The sequence below is a fragment of the Heterocephalus glaber genome, unplaced genomic scaffold (assembly GCF_053883595.1).
Source record: "Heterocephalus glaber isolate CG9 unplaced genomic scaffold, H.glaber_assembly_v1.0 deba00001666, whole genome shotgun sequence".
NCBI lineage: Eukaryota > Metazoa > Chordata > Mammalia > Rodentia > Bathyergidae > Heterocephalus > Heterocephalus glaber.
In genome coordinates, this window is record NW_028258406.1 from 12,980,278 (window position 1) to 13,007,237 (window position 26,960).

At 39.2% G+C, this 26,960-nt stretch overlaps 1 protein-coding gene and 1 pseudogene across 1 annotated transcript in view; both read left to right on the forward strand.

The window, feature by feature from the left end:
* Dnajc15 (DnaJ heat shock protein family (Hsp40) member C15) overlaps positions 1-26,960 on the forward strand; it is a 119,149-nt gene that overhangs the window by 929 nt on the left and 91,260 nt on the right. Inside the window, exon 2 of the mRNA XM_087197316.1 lies at positions 22,425-22,689. Within this exon, the coding sequence (XP_087053442.1) occupies positions 22,594-22,689 (96 nt within the window). The 5' untranslated portion in view covers positions 22,425-22,593. The remainder of the gene's footprint in view (positions 1-22,424; positions 22,690-26,960) is intronic.
* LOC101724626 (ras-related protein Rab-18-like) lies at positions 18,905-20,052 on the forward strand (annotated as a pseudogene).

Here is a 26,960-nt window from a genome sequence, read left to right on the forward strand (position 1 = left end):
TTTATTATTAGTGCTTAGAACCAAAAGAAAAACACATATTTAATAGTTAATCAAAGAATGAAGCCAGGTGTGGTGGCACGGGCCTGTAGTTCTAGCACTTAGCAGGCTAAAGCAGAAGGATTGCTGCCAATGCAAGGCCAGCTGGGACCAGTAGTGAGACCCTGTCTCAAAAAAACAAAGAATGAAATGGGAGGTTGGCAAGTGTGTGAGATGAGACAATGAGGGAGAAGATAGTGGCAAGAAACATGATCAGAATGGAATCAGGGTTTCCATGCCACCACCCTAAGATGTTAGAGCTCTATCTGTCCATGGGATCTCAAATTTCACTGAGCAACTGAACCACCTGGTGTGTGAGTTGTAACCCTTGAGTATCTGGTTGAATAGAAATGGAGTGGAGCCCAAGAATTTGAACAGTGGACCCTCAAGTTACGACTGGCCTGACATGCAAACAACTTGGGCTAATTAGGTTAATGGGAGATTCATCTGCCTTTTGTTATCTATAGCATGTACCCAGGTAAACATCGAGATTTCAGCTGTGTTTACTTACAACCAACTTGAGTTACAACCAGCCTTTGGGAACCGACTGAATTTGTAAGTCAACAAGTATTTTCAACAATTTTCCAATTGATACCAATGCTACTGGGCCTGGGATCACTTTTTTGGAAACCCTGCTATAGGCAATGTGGAAGGCAATGAAGTAATATCTGCTTGAGAATGTTAGCTCCTAGCAATGTGAAAGGGAGATTAACAGATGAAGAAACTGAATGATGGGGAGACCCACTAAGAGCCTAGTATAATGTAGGCAAGAGATACAGATCTGAGCTAAGGCAATTGCATGGGAAACAGAAAGCAAGGGGCAAATTCAAGACCTTCCAAATGAAAGATTAACTCAGAAAATGAGATGCAAGGGAGAGTTGAGCTCAAGTGGAGGCAGCTTTTACAATACTCTGAGAACAGCTATGCTCAAAGTGGCCTCACAATCAAGGGCAAGTCTCTTAATTCTCCAGAGGCCCAGTGTGGGGAGCTGGGGATGTAGCTCAACACTCCTTGGATTCAATCCCCAGTAACACACACACACACATATAAGAATAGGTTGTCTACTTGTGTAGATATTCTTTCGCCTTACATGTGCAAATTTCTGTGAGAATTATGGGCTGGCTTTTTATCAAGGTTGCTCTGTGGTACGTGCACCTCCACAAAAATGGCTGGTAGAGGGAAGCAATGCTGAGTTGGGAGAGTTTGGAGTCTTTCTCCCTACATTAACTGACTCCTTAGACCCTTCATTGTACACACTGGGCTGCTGCCTAATTTTGTTTGATGCAAGAGTTCCATGGCTTTTAAAGTTTGATAAACCATTATGCTAGACAAATTACTTAGGAATGTGTTTTAAGGGACAAAAAAAAGATCTGAAATCTAGTGAGATTGTTATAGTGCCTAAAATTTGACCAATTAGACATTCATTGAGGAAATGGTTTATTTTTAGAACATTTCTGCCTCTGGAAAATAACCATTTATTCATTCCTAAAAGTAAATAACTTTAATCTGAACAAATGATTTTTTTGGTTTGGGAGAGAGAAAGCCCAACAAAAAGAGAATTCTAAAAGTTATTCAAAGGAAAATGTTATAAAGTGAGGCATTGTTGAGGAGTCAAAATTCAGGAATGAAATAAGCAATTTTAGCTAGCCCAATGAGTTTTAAAAGATAAGATCAAATAAAAAAGAACTTTCATCAATTAATTCTACTGATAACATGTCCACATGTCTTTGCCTTCCTAGAAAATAAATGGAAATACATATTTTACCTGAAATTCCTTTCGATTGCTCCTCATTAGTGTGTATGAATATGCATAGATATAGATATATGAACTCTAGCCTTGTCATGAAATGTCTCAATGAAAAATCTTAGTTTCTGAAAATTCTAAAAAAGTCATGTTTCCTTAAATATGATTCTTAATTGGGAAGTTAGATAAGCCTGTACATTTAGGACAGAGGTTATCCTAAAGGGTCTTTTTCCCCTTTTAATGAAAAGGTTATGCAAAACACATCTAATGCTTAGTAACTCATTTTCTGTGTTTGTATTTTGACAATTTCAAATTCTTTTAGAAATTCTTGTACTGTTGAAGGTGAAATACTGCAATTATAAGTTACTATAAATCCATGCAAAGAATATTTATTGAAAGATAAATATTTGCCACTCACTGTGTCAGACCCTGGAGCTACTGTGGTGAACAGATGAAACTTTGTTAGTGTGGCTTCATGTTCAAGATCATCTGACTATTTCATTTCAACATGAAAAAACAAACTTGAAGAAGCCAAGTGACTTCCCAAGTCTTGTTCAAATTAGTGGCAGAAATAGAACTTGAAAATAGGACTTCCAAAACCAAGTCTAGCTTTTACATTTTGAGATACAGTTGTGACAAATACAATCTTTTTACAAAATTAAGAATTTGAAAATTTTTTATAATTTTTCAATGGCCAGCTGTGTTATATTCCAAAACTAAAACAGTTGTGTCAAAGTTTCTAAATCTGTCAGAATTGACATTAATAAAAACCTTAACCCTCAAGCATTCACTCCTGTCATAAGATCAAATGATCTCTACAATAACAATATTTTATACAACTTCTTAAAACTTCATGAATGGCATAGGGTTGTAAGTCAGGGTTTGGCAAGGGAATAGATTTAAAACAGGACACATAATTTATAGGATTTTATAATATCCAAAAAAGTCAAATGCAGAGGAGTATAAAAGATCTATCCATCAGAGACCCGAAAGATCAAGCCAAAGACTTGGATCCCACAGCAATGTCCTGCGCAAGTGCCCTGAAGGCCTAGAGCCCAAGGCAATGTCCTCCATGAGTCCAGCCAGAGGCCTAGAGCCCACAGCAGTATCTCATGCAAGTCCATATGGATGAGCTGCACTGGGAAGGCCCAAAGGCCAGTGATGGAAGCTAGAAAGCCTGCGCTGGTGGGGTCAAGGATTTATGCCACCAGGCTGAGAGATTTACACTTGAGCCAGGAAGCAACGCTGAAAGCGAAGATCAGGGCTCCTTTGATGAGAACAGCAGCCATTCCCAGTGGCAAGGCCCCAAGCTCCTCCAATGAAAACAGCCAAGTTTGCATCAGGAAAACTAGCCACAGAAAGCTTCTCCAAGAAAATCAACAGCACATGATCATCCCCTCCAGTTCTCTCTTTATGCCATTGGCAACAACCTTCAGGTGTGTCATCCACACCCAGACCACTCTGATTCAGTTCAGCTGGGCATTCCAAGTTGACCATTAGTTAAGCCACCACACACAGGTACTAAGTTTGGGTTAAAATGCATTTTCTTTAACAGCCAAAATAGGGAGCTTTATAATATACAAAGAATTCTACTTAAGAATGGAAAAATATGTATTTGTTCCCTCTTTTTCAGATGACAATACTATCACTGCAGGAAATGAGGACTGTAGGAAAGTTCTTTAAATGCTATTTTCTGTCCTCTGTTAGGTGGCTGAATTTCCTTATTTGTAAATTCAGATCTGAAGAATAGATAGCAGCTGCCATTTCTGGGTTCTCACACTGTCTACTTTAGTAGTAGTCACAGTATTTCTGCTGGCTGCAGTGATGGAAGAAATTTCCCTTAAGTTTGGGGAAACTTCTGTAAAGTCTGTCAGCAACACTGGCAGGGAGATTCCCTGAAGGAATTCTTTAACTGTGATAAATGAATCAAATTGAAACCTCCAGAGAACTTCCCATTTTCACCTGATACCTGTGCCTTTTCCAAAAATACCCTTTCCTAGGGCACTCATTGTTCTGATGCTTTAACGCTAAACCAAAAGTTTGGTAATTGTCACAGTCCTTTGTAAATGCAACCAGGTATGTCAGAGAATATGCAGCACAGCAAAAAGAACAGTAGGCAAAAACACAGAAGACAAAAACTTAAGAGCTGGCAAAGGCATTCAAAACTTTTGTGACACCAGGTAGTCACTGAACTTTCTGAACTTTGATTTTTTCATTTGTAGGATGGAAATATTAATCATAATCATCCTACCTGTCCTACCTACCTTTTAGGAGTTTGTGAGGGATAAGTGAGATAATATATGAAAGCGGCTCATAAGTGGCACCTTGGTGCAGTTTAAATAGAAATTATTATGTTTGAGCTATCAGTGCAATAGTTCTATATACTTTTTTCTATTAATGCTTACATTTGTCCTCAGTTGTTAACTGCAGTTCCCTTGGCCTTTGGCTTTCAGTTTGAAAACATTACAGAGATATATCCATAGTGTGTTTTAACATGAAATACCTTTCAGAATAGGAATGAAGCAGTCTTCATAATTTCACCTGCCAATATAGAAATGCCTGGCATAGGAGTATAGTTTCCAGAAAAGCTGGAACTCTGTTGTCATAGCTGGGAGACACTTGAGTACTCCATGGACATTTTGTGACACTGTCTGCCCTAAAAACTTTTACATGATCACAGGAGTTCCTTTGCTATGGATAAAACCTAGGGTTGTCCTGTTTGACTTCAACAAGGAGTCCTAGTAAGAATCCCCCTGACTTTTTTTTTTTTAGAATCCCCCTGACTTTTTTTTACTGTCTTCAGCCTTGTAATTTTGAGTTGGGATTTCCCACAGAAATATCATTAGAGTTAAGACTCTTCTAAATGACCCAGAGGAGCTTACCAACTATAGGCTTCTTTTCTTGCATTACTAATAAGCCAATCCCTGACAGTGACAGGGTGGTGGACATGATTAGGATAATGAGATTATATGTGATCTGAAGAAAGTAAGTGATTCCTAGCTTATCTACCAATGCAGGATAGTTCTCTGGGTGGCCATGGACCAACCCAGTTCTTGCCCAACCATTTCTCATTTACGGTTCTCAAGAATAAATATAGAATGTGCAGAGAATATAATAAGGTGAGCTAGGGAGGTGACCTAGGTAGCCTAGGTCTTTTTCCTGTCTCTCCTAAGGAATATAACTTTGTATGTGTCTACGTGGAGTGGGAGGAAACCAGGGGTCAAACCTAGGGATGTTCTACCACTGAACTACATCCCCAACCCTTTCAACCCCTTTTATTTTTTTATTTTTTTGTACCAGGGATTGAACTCAAACCCTTTTTATTTTTTGAGACAGGATCTCACTAAGTTGCCCAGGCTGACCTCTAACTTGTGATCCTTGGCCTCACAAATAGCTAGCATTTTAGGTATGTACTATCATGACCAGTGGAATGTAACATCATGAGTCAGAGAAGAACTGCCTAGGACAGTTTTTGGGTCTGTTTTATTTTGATCAGATCTTTGATCTGTTTTTTTTGTTTTGCTTTTTTTTTCAGACAAGGTCTCACTATGTAGTTCAGGCTAGCCTTGAACTCATTACATAAGCCTCCAACTTGCAGCAGCTGTCCTGCCTCAACCTCCCAGGTGCTGGGATTACAGAGTTCTTTGGTCTTCTCTCCCAAGAAGCAAGATGACCTTCAAAGCTTTTTGCAGTCAGTCGCATGGTCCATTAAGTATATAACCCAGAGTGGGCTACTTTGGGGGTCTCCTTCAGCTGTAGCACATAGTGCCTAGTAGGGCATGCACAGTCAAGAGTCTCATCCACCCTGGACAGCTTTCTTGACCTTTGGGGAACCAACTCACAATGGAGCTTTCTGTCCTTTGTTGCTCTTCTGTAAGTAATAAACCTTCTTTGGATAACTTGTATGTTAGTATGTTCACTGGACTCAAGCAGATAGATCACCCGTGTGTACTAAACCTAAACAATAGCCCAGGATCCAGTGGGCAGAAAGATGTCCACTTTGGTTTGTGATGGTCAGCATAGTGATGATCTTTGTTCTTTACTGCACAGCCAGGAGTTCTCTTTGGAAAATGGTACTTAAGGAACCTTATTCACAACCAAGAGCTTGTTGTTCAAGCTTCTAGCTTTATTGTAGTCCTGTGTTTAGATCTTGGCTCAATTATTTACAACTAAGTGACTTTAGGATAATTGCTGAACATCTCAGGGCTTCAGCTTCTTCAACTGTGAAATTAGAGTATAGAAGTTCCTATCTTACAATCATTGCACTTCTGATTTTTCAACCTTATGATGGTGTGAAAGCCATACACATCATAAGAAACCATACTTTCAATTTTGATCTTTTCCCTAGCTAGCAATAATGTTATATGATATTCTCTTTTAATGCTGAACAGCAGCAATGAGCCACAGCTCCCAGGGGAACAAAACAGTCCTCTGCAGTTTACTGTGTAGCTAAACTATGATGTTTGGTAGGCTAAGTATTTTGTGCACATTTTCAACTTAGGATAGTTTCAACTTATGATGAATTTATTGGTATTGTAACTCCATCCTAAGTTGAGAAACATCTGTAATATCACAAGACCTACTGAATAGTGTCTTTATACATATTAAGTGTAAAGTACTTTATACCATGTATCCAAAATAGTTTACTTAATGTAGCGATCATTATTAAACTCTCTCAAAAAAATTAAAAAAAAATACTTGCATAAGCACTTCACACAGAAAAAAATATCAAACTGGCTAAAAAAAGGGAACTCTATTTCATTTGTTATGGGGAAATACAATTAAAAATATAATGAGATACTTCATTATACTCAACAAAATAACTAAAATGAAAGCAAAAAAGCTATTGTGGGTAAGCACGTGAAACAACTAAATTCTTGAACTTTGATAGTGGGCTTATAAAAAAATTAGTACAACCTTTTTGGAAAACTAGCCCCTTAGAATCTTTTAAGACTGAACATTTTTATATCATTCTGTTAGATTTAACTGTAACTGTATTCACTAAAATTCACATACAAAAATGTTCATATCAGATTATTCACTGGACCATAAAACTAGAAATTACTTGAATGCTTATCGACAATAAATTAATAAATTGTGGATATTCATTCTGATAACTTAATAGGCTATATAAGAAGGTCTTATATTTGTAATTAAGAACTAGTTGGCCATTATCTTTCTTTCCTATCCCCTCTTACTTATGTAACTTATTTAGTTAAGCTACTGACTCAACTGCAATAGTAGACACTCATAATAGCTGTGGTTTAAACAACTTGGAAGTTTGTTTTTAGGTACCAGTCCAGGCATATTCATGCCAGGACTAGTATAATGACTCCATGTAGACAAGGATCTAGGTTTTCCCAGCTGTGTTGCTCTGCCTTTTGGGGGGATTGCCCTTATCAGCATCCAATACATATATAATCTAGCAGTGAGAAAGGGGGAAAGGAACCTGGAAAGCTAGTCCATTTCCTTTAAGGGTACAACCTCAATATTGCACTTATCACTTTTGCTTACATTTTACTGAATTTATTTACATGGCCAAACTTAGTTACAAGAAAGGCCAAGATATGTGTGTGTGGGGGGGGGTGCGTGGTTGTTGTTCTTTGCTTGTTTGTTTATTTGATTTTGAGACAAGATCTCACTAAGTAGCCCAGACTGGCTTTGAATTTGGACTCACAATTCTCCTACTTCAGCATCCTTAATATTGGGATTACAGGTGTATGCTGCCATGCCTGTCTAGAAGTGTGGTCTTAACAGACCTAGGCACACTGTATTGGCTAGCGTCCAAATTGGCCTCCAGTGATTCCTGTCTTCTGGTATTCATGTCCCTAATCAGTGTCCTCCAAGAATGGGATTGTCTGGTGTAACTTCCATTCAAGGTGACCACAACTCTGACATCTGTTTCATTTGATTTATTTTGTTTTGTTTTTGTGATGCTGGGGTTAGCTAATGACTTGAATGCAACCTAAGACAGGGACATGCAGCTGAGCTACTCCTGAAATTCTTGGCTCATACAAATTGTTTGAGTAAGTAAATGTTTAATTTATTTTATGCCACTACATGTGGGGCTAATTTGTTATACAAAATAGATAACTAAGTCAAATACTTGGGAGAGAAAATGGAAAGTGAATGTATATCTGAAATTTTAGGTAATATCCAGAGGAAGTCTTAATGTGAACTCTGAGGAAGGAGCAAAGAGCACAAAAAGAACATTTCATGTAAAGGCATGTTAATAGTCAAAATATTTAACAATTAGCATGACACAGACACTGACCAGTCAGAATAACAGACACCCAAAGAAATGCTGATGCAGGTCATAAACATTCATTAGGACCTCCTGTGGACCCAAGTACCTATTATCAGTGAGCAAAGGCCAGAAACCCTGAAGTGGAAGATGATTGTGTCAATATACAACAAAAAGGCCAGTAGGAGCCAGGGGAAAGTAGGAGGAAATAAAGACAGAAGCATAATGTGGGGCCAGATGGGATAGTGTCCTTTAAGTCACAGTAAAGGCTTTCCTTGGCCTTTGTTCTGCATGAAATGGGAAGTGTTTGGAGGGTTTTGTGCAGAGGAGCAATGAAATGTAATCATTTTGGCTAGCACACTGAAAGTGGACTGAAGCAAAAGGTTATAAACTCAATGTTTACGTTCACCTCAAATTCACATGTTGGGATGAGACAGTCTCGCTAGCTCAGGGAATTCACAATCCTCCTGCCTGAATCTCTGAGTGCTGGGATTACAGGTGGCAGATTATCATCTGTAAAAGAAGAGAGGGAGAAAGGGGAGGGGAGAGCACAAGAGAGAAGATCCATAGGAGCACCAAAGAAAGTTCATGTAGGACACAGAAAAAAAGCCAAGCCATCTATAAACTAGGCAAGAGGCTCACCAAGTACCAATCCTGCTGGCACCTTGGCGTCAGACTTCAGGCCTCCAGAAGTATGAGAAAATATATTTTGATTGTTTAACCCACCTAGTGTATGATATTTTGTTGTGGCTGCCCAAGCTGACTGAGACACAAAGCAAGGGAAGAAGACAGACTGGTTGGGAAGCTATTGGAATGATCTAGATGAGAAATGATAGGGGGGCTTGGGCCAGTATGATGGCGGGAGAGGTGGTGAGGAGTAGCAGAATTTTGGATATATTTTAGAAGTATAATTAACAGAATTTTAAAGTGGGATGAACAGGAACAGATTGGATGTAAGTTGTAAAGAAATAGAGAAGACAAGGGTGATAGCATGATTTTGAGCCTCAATAGCTGGAAGGATGGAGTTGCCTTCAACCAAAAGGAGGAAGGTTGTGAGGGGCATCTGTAGCAGTGGTGAGGAGGTGTGTGGTTTGTAAGCTCACTTTTGGAAGTGTTAAATTTTAAAATCCTCAACACATCCAAGAGCAATAAGTTATTGAAGTATGAGTGTGAGTACAGGGAAGTTTTCCAGATTATAGATACAAATTTGGAACTCATTATCACATAAGAGTGTATTTAAAGAGCCAAAAGATTAGATGAGATTACCCAGTTTGTGAGTTTATACTGGAAAAAAAAGCAGGGTTAAGTGGCCTTTTCTGTACCTTTATATTGTAAAAGCAGCTGTATCACTACAGAAATAGAGAAGCACAGAGGCTGGGGGTGCATGTAGCTGAGTGGTAGAGCACTTGCCTAGTGTGCACAAGACCCTGGGTTCTATCCCCAATACCAAAAAAAATGACTACAAAAGGAATGATATCACAAAACTTGACTTGAATTCTCTCCCTGCTCACTCCAATTCTGGGCTGGTCAGTTAGTAAAAATGCATGGATTTCCTTAAGCGAACATTAGTTTGCCAACCCAATGTTCCAGTGGTATAGAGTCAATATTGAGATCCTAAAAACAGACAGTCTGGACCTCCAAATCTCAAGAACACAGTCATAACCATTATGGAAAGGCTGTTGATTAGCAGCTGGAAAGCCAGCTCTTTATATTCTAGCTTCATGGCTCTCAATGTTGACTCTACTTTGAAATTGAAGAGAGAACATTTTAGCATCACTAAGACTTAGGTCTCACCCTAGGATTCAGATTTAACTGGCCTGGGGTATAGCCTGGACTCTGGGAGTTTTAAATGCTCCCCAGAGGTCTCTATGGTTAGCCAAGGTTGAAAACCACCATTGTGCCTGAAGAATAATATGGTTTATAATTCCTCACTATTAACATTCTTAGGAGCAGGTCTTGGCTTTCCGTTCAGAAAGACATTAGAGTGAAGTTACTAAAGTGTAATAGAATGGCACTCCTAAGGCTGAAAAATAGACAAAGTACAGGAAGGAGTATTGAACAACTGTTACTATCTTTTTTGTTTGTTTGTTATAGAGGTGCTGGGAATTGAACCCAGGGCCTTGTGTGTGCTACATAAGCTCTACCACTGAGCTACATATCCAGTCCTATTGTGGGACTGTGTGATTCAAAAGTTAATTACTCCCCTAGATTCTGTTGTAAATTTGATGGTTGGAGTGTGTTTGCCTCGGGACAATGGACAATCAGTAATAGGGGGAGGTTACTCAGCCATCTGTTTGCCCTAAATCCAAATGTCCCGGGGCCCAGTATCTATAGGACAATCTGTAAACAGGGTGGTCGTAACTGTCAGTCAGGATGTCTGCTGAACATCAGCATGTGACAATGAGCCACTGACCTTTGTTCTTTTTTTTTTTCTGTGAATCCACATGTTAACCCCCCCCTTAACCCCCTATAAAACAAGCCAGGTGCCTCTCTGAGCTATTTTGCTTCGGGAGTGCCGTCTGGCCAGACTAATAAAGGTCTGTTTCCCAACATGGCCGGTGTGTTCCTTCCCAGGTGTGCTCCACTCCAGCTCCTTGGAGCGTTTGGTAAGGCCTTTGGTCTTACATTCTGGAGGCACCGCTGGGATCCCCGGGTGTGCTCCACTTCAGCTCCTCGGAGCGTTTGGTAAGGCCCTCGGTCTTACACTATGGCTATTTTAAATTGTTTTTAGTAGGTCATTGTTTCACACCACTAAACCTAGTCGGAGGCACCCCAAAAGCAGAGGAGGGGAATTCCCATAAGAGAGTTTCCCAAATAGTCCATGAATAGAGCCAGGTAGATTCCAAAGAAACACTAAATTCCCAGGTTACATGTCCAGTACATTTATTAGGGGAACTTACTGAGTGCTGCCATGTTCCCTCAGGATGGATAACAAGAGAAAGGGATGTTATGCTTTTAAGTCCACAGCTAGAGCGTTACAGAATGGAGTTTGTATGAGGGCTAAAGGAATTTTGGTGGGGCCAGTTTCTTTTATTGTTTTGGGCAACAACCTAGATACCTTCAACAGTGCCTAGGAATATTCAGGCCCCAAGCTTGGATTCAAGCCAGCTGAGAAAAACCCTGCAGCTGGCTGAGTCGTAATGCAGTCAAGGCCCTCTGATTTTTGAAAGTGTAGAAAACTGGGAGACCCTACTGTCATTCTAAGAACATTAGGGTAGGACCACAAGGATATATGTGAGCAAAATACCAATTTGGGCTTTTTTTTTTTTTTTTGTAGTTTGTGTTAGGGTAAGTGGTGTATAGTGTAGCAGAATTATCACCAGCTGATCTATGAGGTAACTGTAAGGAAATATATGTTCAGAGTATACTACAACATAGGCTGTGGTGGTATATTTAACACCTGGCATTTTTTTTAAAGAATAATGTGACAAAATGAAGATATAAAAATTATTTATTGGTGTAAGAAATTTCTGTTTAGATGGTGCTTTCAGAATTCCTTCCAAACATATTTATGGTATATTTGTTTGCAAGAGTATAGTTCCTCTGGGACCCCATGCAGTTAGCGTGGCAAAGGTCACATTGCTCTTGTGACTGGAGTATAGGGACATCATGATGAGATGGATTCTGAGGCACAGTATTGTGAAAAAACAAAGGATTTTGAAGAGCAAACCCACATCACCATCAGTCCCCTGTGTTTTCTCAATAAATTAACATAGTAGCAATAATACATAAAGTGCTAGAAAAGTGGTGCAGTTTGTACTATGTCCACATTAAAGTGGTTTTGATGTTTCAATTAGATTAAGACAATCCAGCAGACATTGTTTCAAAACATCAAATATTCAAACATAATCTGGCCACAAAAACAGAATTGAGACCCAAACACACAGTATTTTCTCTTTTCTAGTTGTGCTTGTAAGAAATGTTTTATTGGGCCGGGGATTTAGCTCAGTGGTTTTGCCGCCTGCTGCACAAGCTCAAGGACCTGAGTTTGATCCCCCGTACCCAAAAAAAAAAAAAAGATATGTTTTATCTAGGAGGGAAAAAGATTGTAAGGCTGGTTTTTTTTACGGTGTGTTTTAGTTACTTTTCTCATTACTGAGACAAAATATCTGATACACAAAGTTAAAGAAGGGAAGGTTTATTTTGGCTCACAGTTTGTAAAGGTATCAGTCAATAATCAGGTGGCTCATCACCTGCCTCACAAGCGCAAGGACCCGAGTTTGATCCCCAGTACCAAAAAAAAAGAAAATCAGCTGGCTCCAAGGCAGGGTGGCAGGGAAGAGGGGCATCACAGAGGAGAAACAATTCATGTCAGGCAGAAGTCACCAAAAGCAGCAAGTGACAACAGCAGCCTTCTTTCTTATATTTTATCCAGGCTACACACCCTTAGCATTTGCACCCATTTATCCTATTATCCACACTCAGAAGTATCCCAAACCAATCAGTGGAATAATTTAGTAATCATACACCTTTGACCCCAGCATCATACACTCCAGATCCAGCCAGCTCTGAAAAAACCTCCCCATGACCACATGAGGCTTTGGAGGGACATCTAGACAGAAGCCATAACTCGGTATATTTAATCTGAGAAAAACATATATAGTATCTGGATTATATAATGCTAAAGTGGAGCTTTAAACCCATTGGGAAAACAAATGGAGCGATCCAATGTATCCTATCATAAATAGTAATAGGTAGATTAGGTCATCGTTATCACCAACAATCTGCTTTAAGCCAGGTGTTTACTTCTAGCTGGAATGCTAAACTGCATTCTAAAGTGATGATCAACATCCATGTTTTAGAAATTTTAAACAAGAAGTCCCCATATTGCATCTTCTTCTTAAAATCAAATTACTCCTTGGAAAGTGAGTTTCCTTCTCCACTAACTTGCTTCTGTATCTACAGTATGCCTATAACAATCAAGAAATGAATACTGATACATATCCATTGAACCAATGCACTCCCTTTAAATTTGCCAATTATTCCAGTAAATCCTTCATAACAAAACAAACAAGAAGCAATTTTTTTCCTTTCCCTCTTTTCTTCATGATCCAGGATTCAGTCTAAAACTATTTACTTGTCTTATCTCTTTGATCTCTTTCAAGATGGGAAACTCCCCAGTTTTCCCTTGCTTCATGTTTTTTGAATAATACAGGCCAGTAACTATGCAGAGTATCCTTTAATTTAGTTTTGTCTGATGTTTCCTCAAGATTCAAATAAAGCTATGGATTTTGGTCAGATTTCCATGGAAAAGCTGCTGTGTTTTTCTCAGTGCATCACATCAGAGAATATGATGCTAGTTTGTTCCATTATTGGCAGTGTTGACTCTTATTACTTGGTTAAGATGGTATATGCTGGATTTCTCCATTTTAGCTACTTAATAATTAATAAACAGTGGCTAAGCAATTTGTAGAGAGATACTTTGAGGCTATGTAAACATCCAGCTTCTCATCAAACTTTTACTCACCGGTTTTAGCATCCATGGATGTTTTATGCCTCATTTATGAGTGTAAAATAATAATTTCTAACTCCATCATTCCATCTACACTCATTAACTGGCCTTCTCTGTAAGAGAGAGCTTTCCCTGTTCTTTTTTGTATTCATTTGTACAAATAAGGACTTGTGGGAATTTATTTTATTCAATGGTTTATAATCTCTCACTATCATTATTAAGTTTAATTGTCACATTTGGCCAGTGACAGCCCCTTTATGCTGTCTCCATATTCTTTTGGCATGTCTTTATCATTTTTTCAGCATTCCTTACTTTCTGGTTCAAGATGTTCCAAACATATACTTTCCTTGACTCAGACATGGAATTATTCATTTCTCCAGAATCATGTTTCATTTTTAGTAAGAAACAGTATTTAGAAACAAAGATTTGGGTGTCACTGCTTCTGGGTCCCTTCAGAAGGAATATCTAGGAAATATGTATATATGCACACATGAAGATTTATTCATACATATATATATTTATATACTTACCCATGTAGATATTATCAATTCAATAATAGGCAAATAAAAAATATGGTAGAGAAAAATCTAAATGTAGCTTTTTGTCTTCTGTTTATTTAATCAAACATTAATTCAGGTACTGTTGCAAAGGGATTTTTCAAATACAATTAAATACCTAAGTCATTTGACCTTAAGATAAGATTATTCAAATAAGCCTGGCCTATTTGAGATAGTCAAGGACTTAAAAGCTGATTTTGCTAAAAAATACTAACTCTTCATTTGGGTCTACAGGTGCCCAGTAAGTAAAAAGAGGATAAAACTTAGCATCCCTGCTTTCATTTTAACTATCTCCTTTACTGCTTTAAAACATTGCTTCAGATCCTTGCTCAGCCCTGTATGTAGGCATGTTAATCACTTAAGGACTACCTAAAAACTGACTTATTAGCCCCAAATTGACCTAAACTTCATCCCTCTTCAAAACAGAGAAAAAATAAATGATAATAACAAAAAAACACCACCACAACCACCAACAACAAAATAAAACAAGACTGAAGATGCTTAGGTAAGTGTAACTAAGGTAGTTTCAAGATTTGTGAGGACATTCTACTGCCAGCTTTTACAATATACTATTCCAGACCTCCTGTAATGGTGCCTAGGAGTTTGCAGTCATTGCCAAAAGCCTATGACCACTTGGATTCCAGCAGACCCTGTATTCCCCATGATGAGGTCCTCCAGTGCCCAAGCAAGCACAGTCATGGGACAAGGATTTTCCTCTTCGAGCAATAATGAATTCTCTGGAGCCACTTCACAGAACGTGTATTGAAGCTGGGTATGGTAGTACATGCCTGTAATCCCAGGGCTGAGGCAGGCAAAAGGATCGTTGTGAGCTCGAGGTCAGCCAGGGCTACATAGTGAGTTCAAGGCAGCCTGAACTACAAAGAAAGACCCTGTCTCAAACCAAAAAATAAAAACTAGAATTGAGATGGCACTCAACTAGACCCTCATCCACCCAACAAACCCCATAAAAGCTTCCCCCTTTTGTTAATGAGTCAGTCTGATTTTCTCTTCTTTTCTCTTTTTTCCAGTCTCTTCCTCAAGCTGAAGTCCCTTCATCATTTTCTCTGCCTTCTCGCTAAAAGCTTTACCTATATTTTCATACTTCTTAGCCTGGTTTTTCATTTCTGTTATTACCAGATCATATGATACTTCACATACACTATCATATTTAAGTACTTTAAGAGCACAAAATTTTCTTTAGCTGGAAGCGGAAGGGCAGTCACAGAAATTTAAAATATAAGAGATTTGACATGGTACACTGGCTTTAAAATGGGTCAAGGCCATATGGCAGGAATAGCAAATGGTCCTGGCAGCCAAAAAGGAACTAAACACAGTCCTACAAACACAAGGAACTAAATTCTGTCAAAACCCAGTATAAGCTTGGAAACAGAGCCTTCAAGTCAGAGACTAGCCTGACTGACACCCTGATTTAGGTATTATGATATAGTGCACATAAAACCCCACTAAGTCCTTTGGATTTCTGACCTACAAAACTGTGAGGTAACAAATGGGTGTTGTTTTAAGCTACTAAGTGGTTATTATTACAGCCACAATATAAAACATACACATTGGGACTGTTAATAATGGTATATCAACCTGACTGGCTAGCAGATTGGTGGATCACAGTTCTAGGTGTCTGTGTCTATAACTGACATGTAGGCCAGCAAACTGAGGGAAGAAGACCCAAACTGGATGTGGATGGTACCAGCCAATAGCCTTGTAGCCTGCAGAGGATAAAAGGGAAAAAAAGGAGTATCCCCATTTTTGGAGGAGCTCCAGTTTTTGCCGTCATCTTTGGATATTGGTCTCCATTTTCTTTAGCCTTCAACACAGCTTGCATTGGTGACTCTGCAGTGACCTTCCAGGGCTTTGAGCTTGGATTGCTGCTGCATCCTTGACCCCACTTGCTCTGTGGCTTTGATCTTCTTGGGCTGAGCAGCTACTGGATCATTTGACTCTTCAGCACAGACTGTCATTGTGGATTCTCTTGCCTCTGTAAGCCTACTTAATAAATTCCCTTGTATAATTGTACATGTATTTTCTATTGATTTTTTCATCTTCTAGAGAACCCTAAGTAATACATAGATAGATACCAATATATTGGCCGGGGATTTAGCTCAGTGATTCCACCACTTGCCTCGCAAGCATAAGGACCCGATCCCCGGTACCAAAAAAAAAAAAAAGAGATACCAATATAAATACAATGGAATTTGGAATTTCCTGATAGATAGGAGTGACAGCAGCATCTTTTATTATTCATTATAAATCCCTTTTAACCATACTTGAGCTTGTGCTGATCAGGTAATCTTGGAGAATGGGAGCTGGTTGTCAGAGTGTGATTAAGGGATTAGAATTTGCAGCCTCACCCTTACTTCCCAGAGGGGGAGAGGCTGAACAGTAGTTCAATCACCAATGGCCAACAATTTAATCAACCATGCTTATGTATAATGACACATAAAACATTTAAACAATGGTGTTTGAAGAACTTCCACCTAGGTCCACACATCGTGGTGCTGCTGGGAGGACATGGAAACTGTGCACTCCTGTTCCCCATCTCTTGCCATATGCCATCTCTTCTATTTGTCTGTTCTTGAGTTGTATCCTTTAAAATAAACTAGTAATGGTAAGTAAAATGTTTCACTGAGTTCTTTGAGCCAGTCTCTCAAATTATCGAACCTCAAGATGAGTCATGGGAATGCCCAGTTTATAGCTGATTAGTCAGAAGTGCAGGTGAAAATCTGGGACTGGCAATTGGCATCTGAATCGGAGAAAGTCTTGTGGGGTTAAATCCTTAGCCTGTGGAATCTGCAATAATTCTAGGGTACTCAACGTCAGATTTGAGTGTAGGATACCATTGGTGTCCAGAAAGTTGAGAGAATTGGTTGCAATGAGAAAAACTCTCAGACATGTGGTATTAGAAACGTATGTACTGAGAGAGGAAATTTTTCCTTTTACAACCCTCGTGTTTAATTAGTAATATGTCACCCACACACTTCTTCTCTGTTAGGGCAGACAAAGAAAATGAAAAGACTGGATTTGGGAAAATATAAAACAAAGTAAGTTTTAATTATAATAGGTAATACACAGAACTTGTTTTGCTACTTAGTAGAAAAAGACCTCCTCCATCAACTATGAATTTGGCTGACAGACAAGAACAAAATAATTATATATTCACCTCTGTCTTTCCATGAAGACAGAATGAGCTTTCCATTTCAAGTTTGTTTTGTGTTGTACCACATGTGGGTTAATTAGATAAAACCATGTCATGTGCCAGCTTCAATCAGCTTGAAAATAATCAGAAAACCAGGTTTGGCATTGTTTACTCTGTTTTGGCTCAGATAGATAAAAGCAAAAAATGCAAATTGGCTCCAGAAAACAACATATGTGTACTGGAGCCAGCTCTTCTTTCATGGGATTATCTCTAGTTGGCACCTGAGCGATAAATGCTGCTCAGGGTGATGATTAGACAAATCTACACGATGTAGATACCCATTTTCCTCCATTAGACAGTGGACACCTCCATGAAAGGCACTTATTTTACATAGGTGAAAACTAGCTTGCCAACGATTGGCTGTCAAATGAAAATACATGTTGAAGTTAAAAAATAAACGCACATATTTGTTTGGCTTATCTCTTCATCATTACCTTTATTTCATTGTCTATAAGGTTAGAAATAAAGCCCTGAGATACCCCTCAGTTATATTTCCTTGTAGGTAGTTCAGTAAAATACTAAAGGGAAGAAGGCAGAGTGTTCCTCTGTCTTCCTACTTTAAGGTTGCATTAATAATGTTCCAAAGGATAAATATTTTAGTAAATATTCAAGCAATCACAGAGTGGGAAATAGTCATTTAAAGAATCTAATCATCTGATTGATGATAAAATCCAGATGAGCTAGTTTTCCCTTTTCTGTTCAATACAAAGGGGAATAGGATTACACATTATTTTCCTTGTACTTAAAAAAAGAGAGTATTTGCTAGAATATTCTAGAGTGGGGGTGAGTATTGATCATACTCAGGATGGGTGAAACTCCTCTTGGTTAGGTCACTAGTGACAACTTAGTTACCAAATCTAAAGGAAATATTTTATCCTTCTTTGTTTCATCTGTAGGTACCTGGCATCACTCACTACTGCATTCTTGAAATCCTTGACATTTTCTTGGTTTCCATAACTCTGTTTTCTCCTGGATTCTTTCATTATTCTGATTTATTTATACTTTGTATTTTCCTCTCTCTTACTCCAACTGTTTATTCCTTTTGTTTTGGTGGTCATGGAGCCTAATTCTCATTTTCTTACTCTATTCATTGTTCCTAGCTTAATAGTTGCCAATGGAAAAACACTAATAATTACTTTGGATTCTTTCCCTTGCTTTATCGTCCTATCCACTCAATTCCAAATCACTTTGATGGCATCTTTTTGTCATCTAGTTCACTTACGGGGTTAGTTATCTTTGTTTCTGTGAAAAAAATAACTGATAAATTCAACTTAAAAGGAGGAAAGGTTTATTTTGGCTCTTGTTTTCACAAGTTTCAGTTTATGGAAACTTGGCCCTATTAGGTTGGGCCTTGGCAACATAGTAATTTGAAGCTTGAGTGTGCAACAGAGGTAACTGCTGACATCATGGGAAGCAGGAAGCAAAGAGAAAGAGAGGAGGATGGATCAGGGTCCCAGTGTTCCCTTCAAAAGCAAATCTCCAAGGTTCTAACTTCCCTATATGATACCCTACATCCTAAAGGTTCTACCCATTCTCAACTCTCTTAGTTACTTTTCTTGTTACTAAGACAAAATACCCAGCACCCAAAGTTCAAGGAGGAAAGGTTTATTTAGATCATAGTTTGTAGAGCTGGCTCCAAGGTAGGGTGACATAGCAGACAGGCATTGCAGAGGAGAAACAGTTCATGGCAGTCAGAGGATAGCAAAAGCAACAAGCGACCTTAACGGTATCTTTCTGCCCCTTTTATTTTACCCAGACTACTTAGGGCAGGTAGCACTCACACCCTTAATCCTAGTGCCCTTAAACCTAACATTGCACCATGAATCAATTCCAGAATCACACATTCTAGATCCAGCCACCTCTGAAAAAGCCCCACCTATGACCCAATGAGGCTGTACAAACCATAACATTCCACCTCTGGGCCCCCAAAGACTCATGCACATCCTTTTATGCAAAAGGCATTGAGTCCATCTCTAAGAATTGCCAAAATCCTAACAGTTTCAGCTACTGAAAAATCCAAGTCCAAAGTCTCCTCTGAGATTTAAGGCAAACTCTTAGCTGCAAGTTCCTGTACAAATGAAAAGAAAGTTAGGCTGCGCTCCAGGGGAAGGGTTGAGAGGTGTACTTGCCAGCCGGTGGGGCTTGGGGCGGTGTGGGACCAGGATGGACGAGGACTTGTTGACCACTCTGAAGATCCTTATTATCAGCAAGAGCAAGGTGGGCAAGTCCAGCCTGCTCCTGAGGTTCACAGATGATATTTTTGATGCAGAACTTGCAGACATGATAGGTGTTGACTTCAAGGTGAAAACAATTTCAGTGGATGGAAATAAGGCCAAACTTGGAATATGGGATACTGGTGGTCAAGAGAGGTTTCGAACATTAACTCCTAGCTACTACAGAGGTGCACAGGGTGTTATATTAGTTTATGATGTCGCAGGAAGAGGCACTTTTGTTAAGCTGGATAATTGGTTACATGAATTGGAAACATACTGTACAAGAAATGGCATAGTCAACATACTAGTTGGAAATAAAATCGATAAGGAAAATCATGAAGTTGATAGAAATGAAGGCCTGACCTTTGCACGCAAGCATTCCATGTTATTTACAGAGGCAAGTGCAAAAACCTGTGATGGCGTAGGGTGTGCCTTTGAGGAACTTGTTCCCCCTGGACTGTGGGAAAGTGAGAATCAGAGTAAAGGAGTCAGACTATCACACATGGGAAGACAGCCACGGAGGAAGAGCCTGTGGTAGTTATTGTTCTGTTACAAACTCTGGGAAGTTCCATCTTTTGCATATTTGATGAGATAGTGACATCTTTCTGTATATAAACTCTAACTGCTACTTTAGGGACCTGGGAGTTTGCACATAATTGTTTTGTATCATGGCAGTAAATATTTGTGTGAAATCCCACTCACCGGCTGTCCCAGGCATAATGTTATGGTATGCATGCAGTTTGTAGTCTGTAGTTTTTTATGTTACATAAAATAGGTGTACCTTTATGAGTACATTTGATTTTATGATTTACATTTATCATGTAATTTTCTAGAACACTAATCTATCCAGTATATGTTACTACGAAGTCTGCCTTTGGTCTCTTTTGCTTAAATACTATTAATTACTGAATTACTTGATATGTAGAACTCCTAGACCCCCTGGGAGATAAACAGATACCACCAAGCCTGTCAGATTTCCTCTGAGGAGTACGAGAGTATGACTTCCCCATGTCCCAGGATGTCTGAGAGTCTCTTTCACTACTAAGCTCAGACTGTAGCTCAGGCTGCTACATAATTAAATTTCTATTTGTTCTGATGATGCTTCCAAAATAGTGTTGGTATATTACAGAAGTTTGGTATTACTTTTTAACTTATCTCATTGATTGGGTTGGTTGCTTGTAGTTTCAGTCCTGTGATAGCTACATTGGATTCATGTTTCTTTGCACAGCATTTTGAGTTACATGGTGTTCAGCAGAATGGCAGTAAGGTTTTCCCTCATTTTCCTTTCAGAAGGACATGAATATGTTGATTGAAACTCCTTTAGTCCTTATCACCTCTAAAACCAACATCTTTTTTCATAAATGTTGGTTCTGTCTGTCCAGGTACCTTAATTGTAACTCGTGTAATGTTTATGAATATCTGTATCTTAGGGCTTTCATAAATGGCTAGTTGATATTCAAAAACCTATTTCTGTGTTTTGAGGGGTGGAGAAAAAACACTAAATGACAATTTGAGAAAGGCATATTTCTTCCAGACTCTAACATGTGGGAAAATACTTTTGCAATGAAAATCTTGATAATTTACTGTAACAAGTAACAAAACTAACTTGTAAACTAATAAATCTTTGCAACAGTATTGTTTTCTAACTTCTTGCTATTGTACATTGTGTGTTTTTTCACTCTTGTTATTTAATTTACTTTGATCTCTGCTATTTTAAGTCTGTAAGTAATTGATCCTTCAAAGCTGGTCACTACAATACACTTCAGTAAGATTCTTATATTAATTTCTTGGCAGTTTATTCTCTATGTATAATTGCAAATGATAAACATTTTTGTGGACCTTTGCAATATGTGTGTTAATGATTTTACTTCAGGTTGGGTTCTTTGTGGAATACACATCTTCACAAATGAAAACCTCACATTCTACTGGTTTACATTTGTAGTCTACATTACATATGAGCAAAGCATCTATGCATTGTGTATTAATTCTGCAATGTTACTGAAAGATAGTTAACATGCTTATGATTTGGTCCTGTAGCATTAAGCTTAGATTTATGTATTTATATAGAGTTATTTTGACAAAACTTTTCTATTGCTTTTTGCTCCTTTGGCTGTGTAGCAGTCTTTCTGTACATTGAATTGTTGTCTTGATTTGGTCAGGATTTGGATATATGCAGATCACTTGAATATAATTTTAAGAATTTTGTTTGATTTTTATTGTAACCTTTCATAGTTTTTGAATAAATATAACCTGCTCCCTCCCAAAAAAAGAAAGTTAAACACTTCCAACGTTCAATGGCACAAGACAGACATTTCCATTCCAAAAGTTATAAACCAGGGGATAGTGAGGAATGGAAACAAAGCAAGACCAAAATCCAGCAGGACACATTAAATTGCACAGTTCCATTTCCAGCATCCCTGCCAATCTGTGGCAAGTTGTGAACTCCTGCACTCCTAGGGCTTCTGGTGGTTGTAGCTCCCATGACTTCCTTTTTGGCTGGCTTTGCTCACTCCTTGCAGCTTTCCTTGAATGATCCACATTCCTGGCTTCTCCAAGCTTCTGGGGTCTCCACTCAGTTCACACTCGCAGCTTCACACACTGCCCTCTCAGTGACACTCTGCCTGGCCTCCTAGGCCTTCTTCTGAAATCTTGGTGGAAGCCTTCCTGACCCCACAACTCTTGCATTGTGCATGCACCTAAAACCAATACAACATGGATGATACCAAGGTCTGCTGCCAGCTGGAGCAGTAGCCAGGCTTCCTTCCCTCTTGGCTGTAGGGGTTGCTGAGCACTCTGAACCCAATTCTAAGGAACACATTCTCTAGGCCACTGCCATTCTGGAATATGGTGCTCTGGGGCTTTCTTCTCAACGCAAAATCTTTCACTTTTGCAATTTTGAGACTGCAAAGGATGGAGTCCTGCTGTTTCTTGTGATGCCCTCTTTTCTATTCTCCTGTTCCTTCTCAGCAATCAAGAACTCCTCGGTTGCGCGGAAGACGCTGAATCACCCCTCTGCGGACAGGCAGGTCTGCCCACGCCCTACGAAGGTCCTGAGTCCCACGGAACATGCCGAATCAGCCTGCTGCAGACAGGCAGGTCTGTGCACGCCCTACCGAGGTGCCGAGTCACACAAAAGATGCCGAGTCACGTAAAAGATGCCGAATCACGCCGCTGCAGACAGGCAGCCGTCCACACTACAAAGATGCAGAGGAAACCAGACCACCAGACCAAGGTACTGAGTCCCGCTGCTCCTGGCCCAGAGGTAGGGGCTTCCCGGTCACCATCCCTCCCGCTGCTCCCAGCCCAGAGGAAAGGGCTTTTGGGCCACCTTCTGTCCCGCTGATCCTGGCCAAGAGGAAGGGGCTTCCAGGCCATCATCCCTCCCACTGCTCCAGGCCCAGAGGTAGGGGATTCTGAGCCACCATCCCACTGCTCCTGGTCCAGAGAAGGGGCTTCCTGGCCACCATTCCTCCCGCTGCTCCCAGCCCACAGGAAAGGGCTTTTGGGTCACCATCCCTACCGCTGCTCCCGGCCTCTTTCCCACCTCTCACAGCTCAGAGGAGGTAATGCCTGCAGGTGCTAACAGCCCCCCGCCACAGTCCAAATGAGAAAACACATAAATAAGTTTCAAAACCAGACTTCCAGATCACCTACAGCAACCCCAAAGGGAAATGAGATGGAACACTCTGATACTCAACCACCTGGACCCACTGAACTGGCAACAAAAGGGGATCTGGAAAAAATGAAATCAGAAATAATTTCTCAGATAACAGGAGAAGTTGTGCCCCTAGTGCAAGACATGATTAATAAATCTAGAGAAGAGCTCAGGAACATGATGGAATCCCAACATAAGAAACAAATGGAATCCATAAAACAGATGTAAATAGATTTCCAGGACATGAAAAACTCCACTGAAAGTCTACACAGCAGAATGAGCCAATGTGAGGACAGAATTTCAGATATAGAAGATAAGATTGCAATTAGTGACCAGGAAAAGAAAAATGGCTTCAAAATTATAAGGGAACATGAGAAATCAATCCAGCAGCTGCTAGATGATGCAAAGAAGAATAACATAAGACTGACTGGGCTCAATGAAGAAACAGGAGAGAGTGGAGATGACATAAAAAAATCTCTTCACAGAAATAATGGCAGAAAACTTCCCAAGCAGGGGAAAAGAGCTTGACATACAGATAAGTGAGGCATATAGGACTCCAAATAGCCTTCATCAAAAAAATCTACACATAGGCATATAATTGTTAAGATTCCTGAAACACAACAGAAGAACAAAGTTCTACAAGCAGTCAGAGAAAAGAAACAAATCACATACAAAGGAAAGCCCATCAGAATCACAGCAGACTTCTCAACACAAACCATCAAGGCAAGAAGAGCTTGGAGTGACATATTCCAAGCCCTAAAAGAAAACAGCCTCCAACCCAGATTGTTGTACCCTGCAAAACTATCTTTCAAAATTGATGGAGAAATAAGATACTTTCATGACAAAGAGCACCTTAGGAACTTCGTGAATACCAAACCAGCACTCCAAAGAATTTTACACAATATCCTAGATACAGACATTGAGGATCACAACCCCAGGAAGCAAAGCAGAATGAACCCATCTGGCATGACAAGAAATTAAATGTAAAGGGGGAGAACCCAACAAAAAGAAAAAGTCATGGCAATGACAAGTCAATATGTTTCAGTTATAATCATCCATGTTAATGGTCTCAATTCAACAATCAAAAGAAATAGACTGGCAGAATGGGTCCAGAAGCAAAATCCAACAATATGCTGCATACATGAAACACACTTAATTCAAAAGGAAACTCATAGACTGAAAGTTAAAGGGTGGAAAACAATACACCATGCGACACGAACCCAAAAAAAAGCAGGAGTAGCTATCCTCTTGGCAGATCAAGTAGATTTCAAACCAACACTGATTAAGAGAGATGAAGAAGGACACTACATCCTTGTAAAGGAAGAATCCAAGAGGAAGAGATGACAATCATAAATATCTATGCACCAAACACTAGTGTACCAAACCATATGAAACAAATACTAATGGACATGAAAAAGTCATATATGCAGTAATACAATTGTACTGGGGGACCTCAACACCCCACTGTCACAAATAGATAGATCAACTAGACTAAAAATAAGTAATGAAATACTGGAAGTCAATCGAACTCTTGAACAAATGAACTTAACAGATGTTTACAGAGTCTTCCACCCCACAAAATCAGAATACACATTCTTCTCAACTGCACATGGGTCATTCTCCAAAATAGACCACATACTCACACATAGAACATGTTTAAGTAAGTGCAAAGGAATTGAAGTTATCCTCTGTATATTATCAGACCATAGTGCGATGAAATTGGAGATCCATAGCAAAAGAAACTCAAAAAATTTCATAAACACGTGGAAATTGAACAACACACTTCTGAATAATCAATGGGTCACAGAGGAAATTAAAGAAGAAATCAGACAGTTCCTTCAATTAAATGACAATGACAATACAACATATCGGAATCTATGGGACACAATGAAAGCAGTCTTATGAGGGAAATTCATAGCAGTGAATATGCATATTAGGAAAACAGAACGAGCCCAATTAAAAAACCTGATGCTGAACCTCAAGCTTCTAGAAAAAGAAGAGCAGGACAACCCCAAAGCTCATACAAGGGAGGAAATTATAAAGATCAGAGGAGAAATCAATGCAATGGAGACTAAGAGAACAATACAAAATATCAATGAAGCCAAGAGTTGGTTCTTCGAAAGAATCAACAAAATTGACAAACCTTTAGCCAACCTTGTCAGAAAAAGGAAAGAAAAGGCCCAAATCCATGCAATTAGGAATGAAAAGCGTGAAACTACAACAGACCCAGCAGAAATCCAGAGGATCATCAATACCTACTTCTAGAACCTATACGCCAATAAGATGGACAACACAGAAGTAATGGACAGATTCCTAGATACATATGAATTACCAAAGTTGAACAAAAAAGATCTAAAAATTCTGAACAACCCAATATCAACCAATGAAATTGAAAATGTAATGAAAAACTTATCAACTCAGAAAAGCCCGGGCCCTGATGGCTTCACTGCTGAATTCTATAAGACATTTAGAGAGGAACTGCTGCCACTACTGTTGAAACTCTTCAATGAAATTGAAAGGGAAGCAATACTCCCAAATTCATTCCTGGAAGCAAGCATCACCTTGATCCCCAAAGCAGAGAAAGACCCAACTGAAAAAGAGAACTATAGGCCAATCTCACTAATGAACATAGATGCAAAAATCCTTAATAAGATAATGGCAAACAGAATGCAGAAGATCATCAAGAAGATCATACACCCTGATCAAGTGGGATTCATCCCAGGGATGCAGGGATGGCTCCATATAAGAAATTAATCAATGTAATACACTATATCAATAGAGCCAAGAAGAAAAACCGTATGATTATCTCCATAGATGCAGAAAAAGCATTTGACAAAATCCAACATGCATTTATGATAAAAACCCTTAAAAAATTGGAATAGATGGTCTCTACCTCAAACTGATAGAAGCCATCTATGCAAAACCAACAGCCAATATCATACTAAATGGTCAAAAACTGAAATCCTTCACAATAAAATCAGGAACAAGACAAGGATGTCCACTATCACCACTCTTGTTCAATATAGTTCTGGAAACATTAGCCACGGCAAATAGACAAGAGAAAGAAATAAAAGGAATAAAGATAGGTAATGAAGAAGTCAAATTGTCATTATTTGCAGATGACATGATACTCTATATAGAAGACCCCAAGAACTCCACCAATTGAGATCCCATCAGCATATATCATAGACCTTGAGAAAACTATCCAAAAATTCATTGGGAACAAGAAGAGACCCAGAATAGCAAAAGCAATTCTAGGAAACAGAGACATGGCAGGGGGTATCACAATCCCCAACCTGCAACTATACTACAAAGCTACTCTGATAAAAATAGCATGGTACTGGCAAAGAAACAGACTTGAGGACCAGTGGAACAGATTACAAGATGCAGAAACAATGCCAGACACACTCAGCCATCTCATCTTCGATAAAGGAGCCAAACACCCTCACTGGAGGAAAGATAGCCTCTTTAATAAATGGTGCTGGAAAAATTGGGCTTCAACTTGCCAAAGATTAAAACTAGACCTGTATCTCTCACCATGCACTAAACTAAAATCCAAATGGATGAAAGATCTAAATATTAAAATAGGAACTCTGAACCAGTTGGAACAGAGGTTAGGTAGAACCCTTGAAGACATCGGTGTAGGAAAAGATTTTATGAACAAAACCTCAGTTGCCCGGGAACTGGCACAAACAATCAACAAGTGGGATCTCTTCTTATTAAAAGGCTTCTGCACAGCGTGAGAAACCAACAGCAGTGTGAAGAGACAGCCCACAATGTGGGAAAAAGTCTTCACCTGCTTTTCCTCAGACAAAGGTCTACTATCTCGAATCTATAAAGAACTTAAA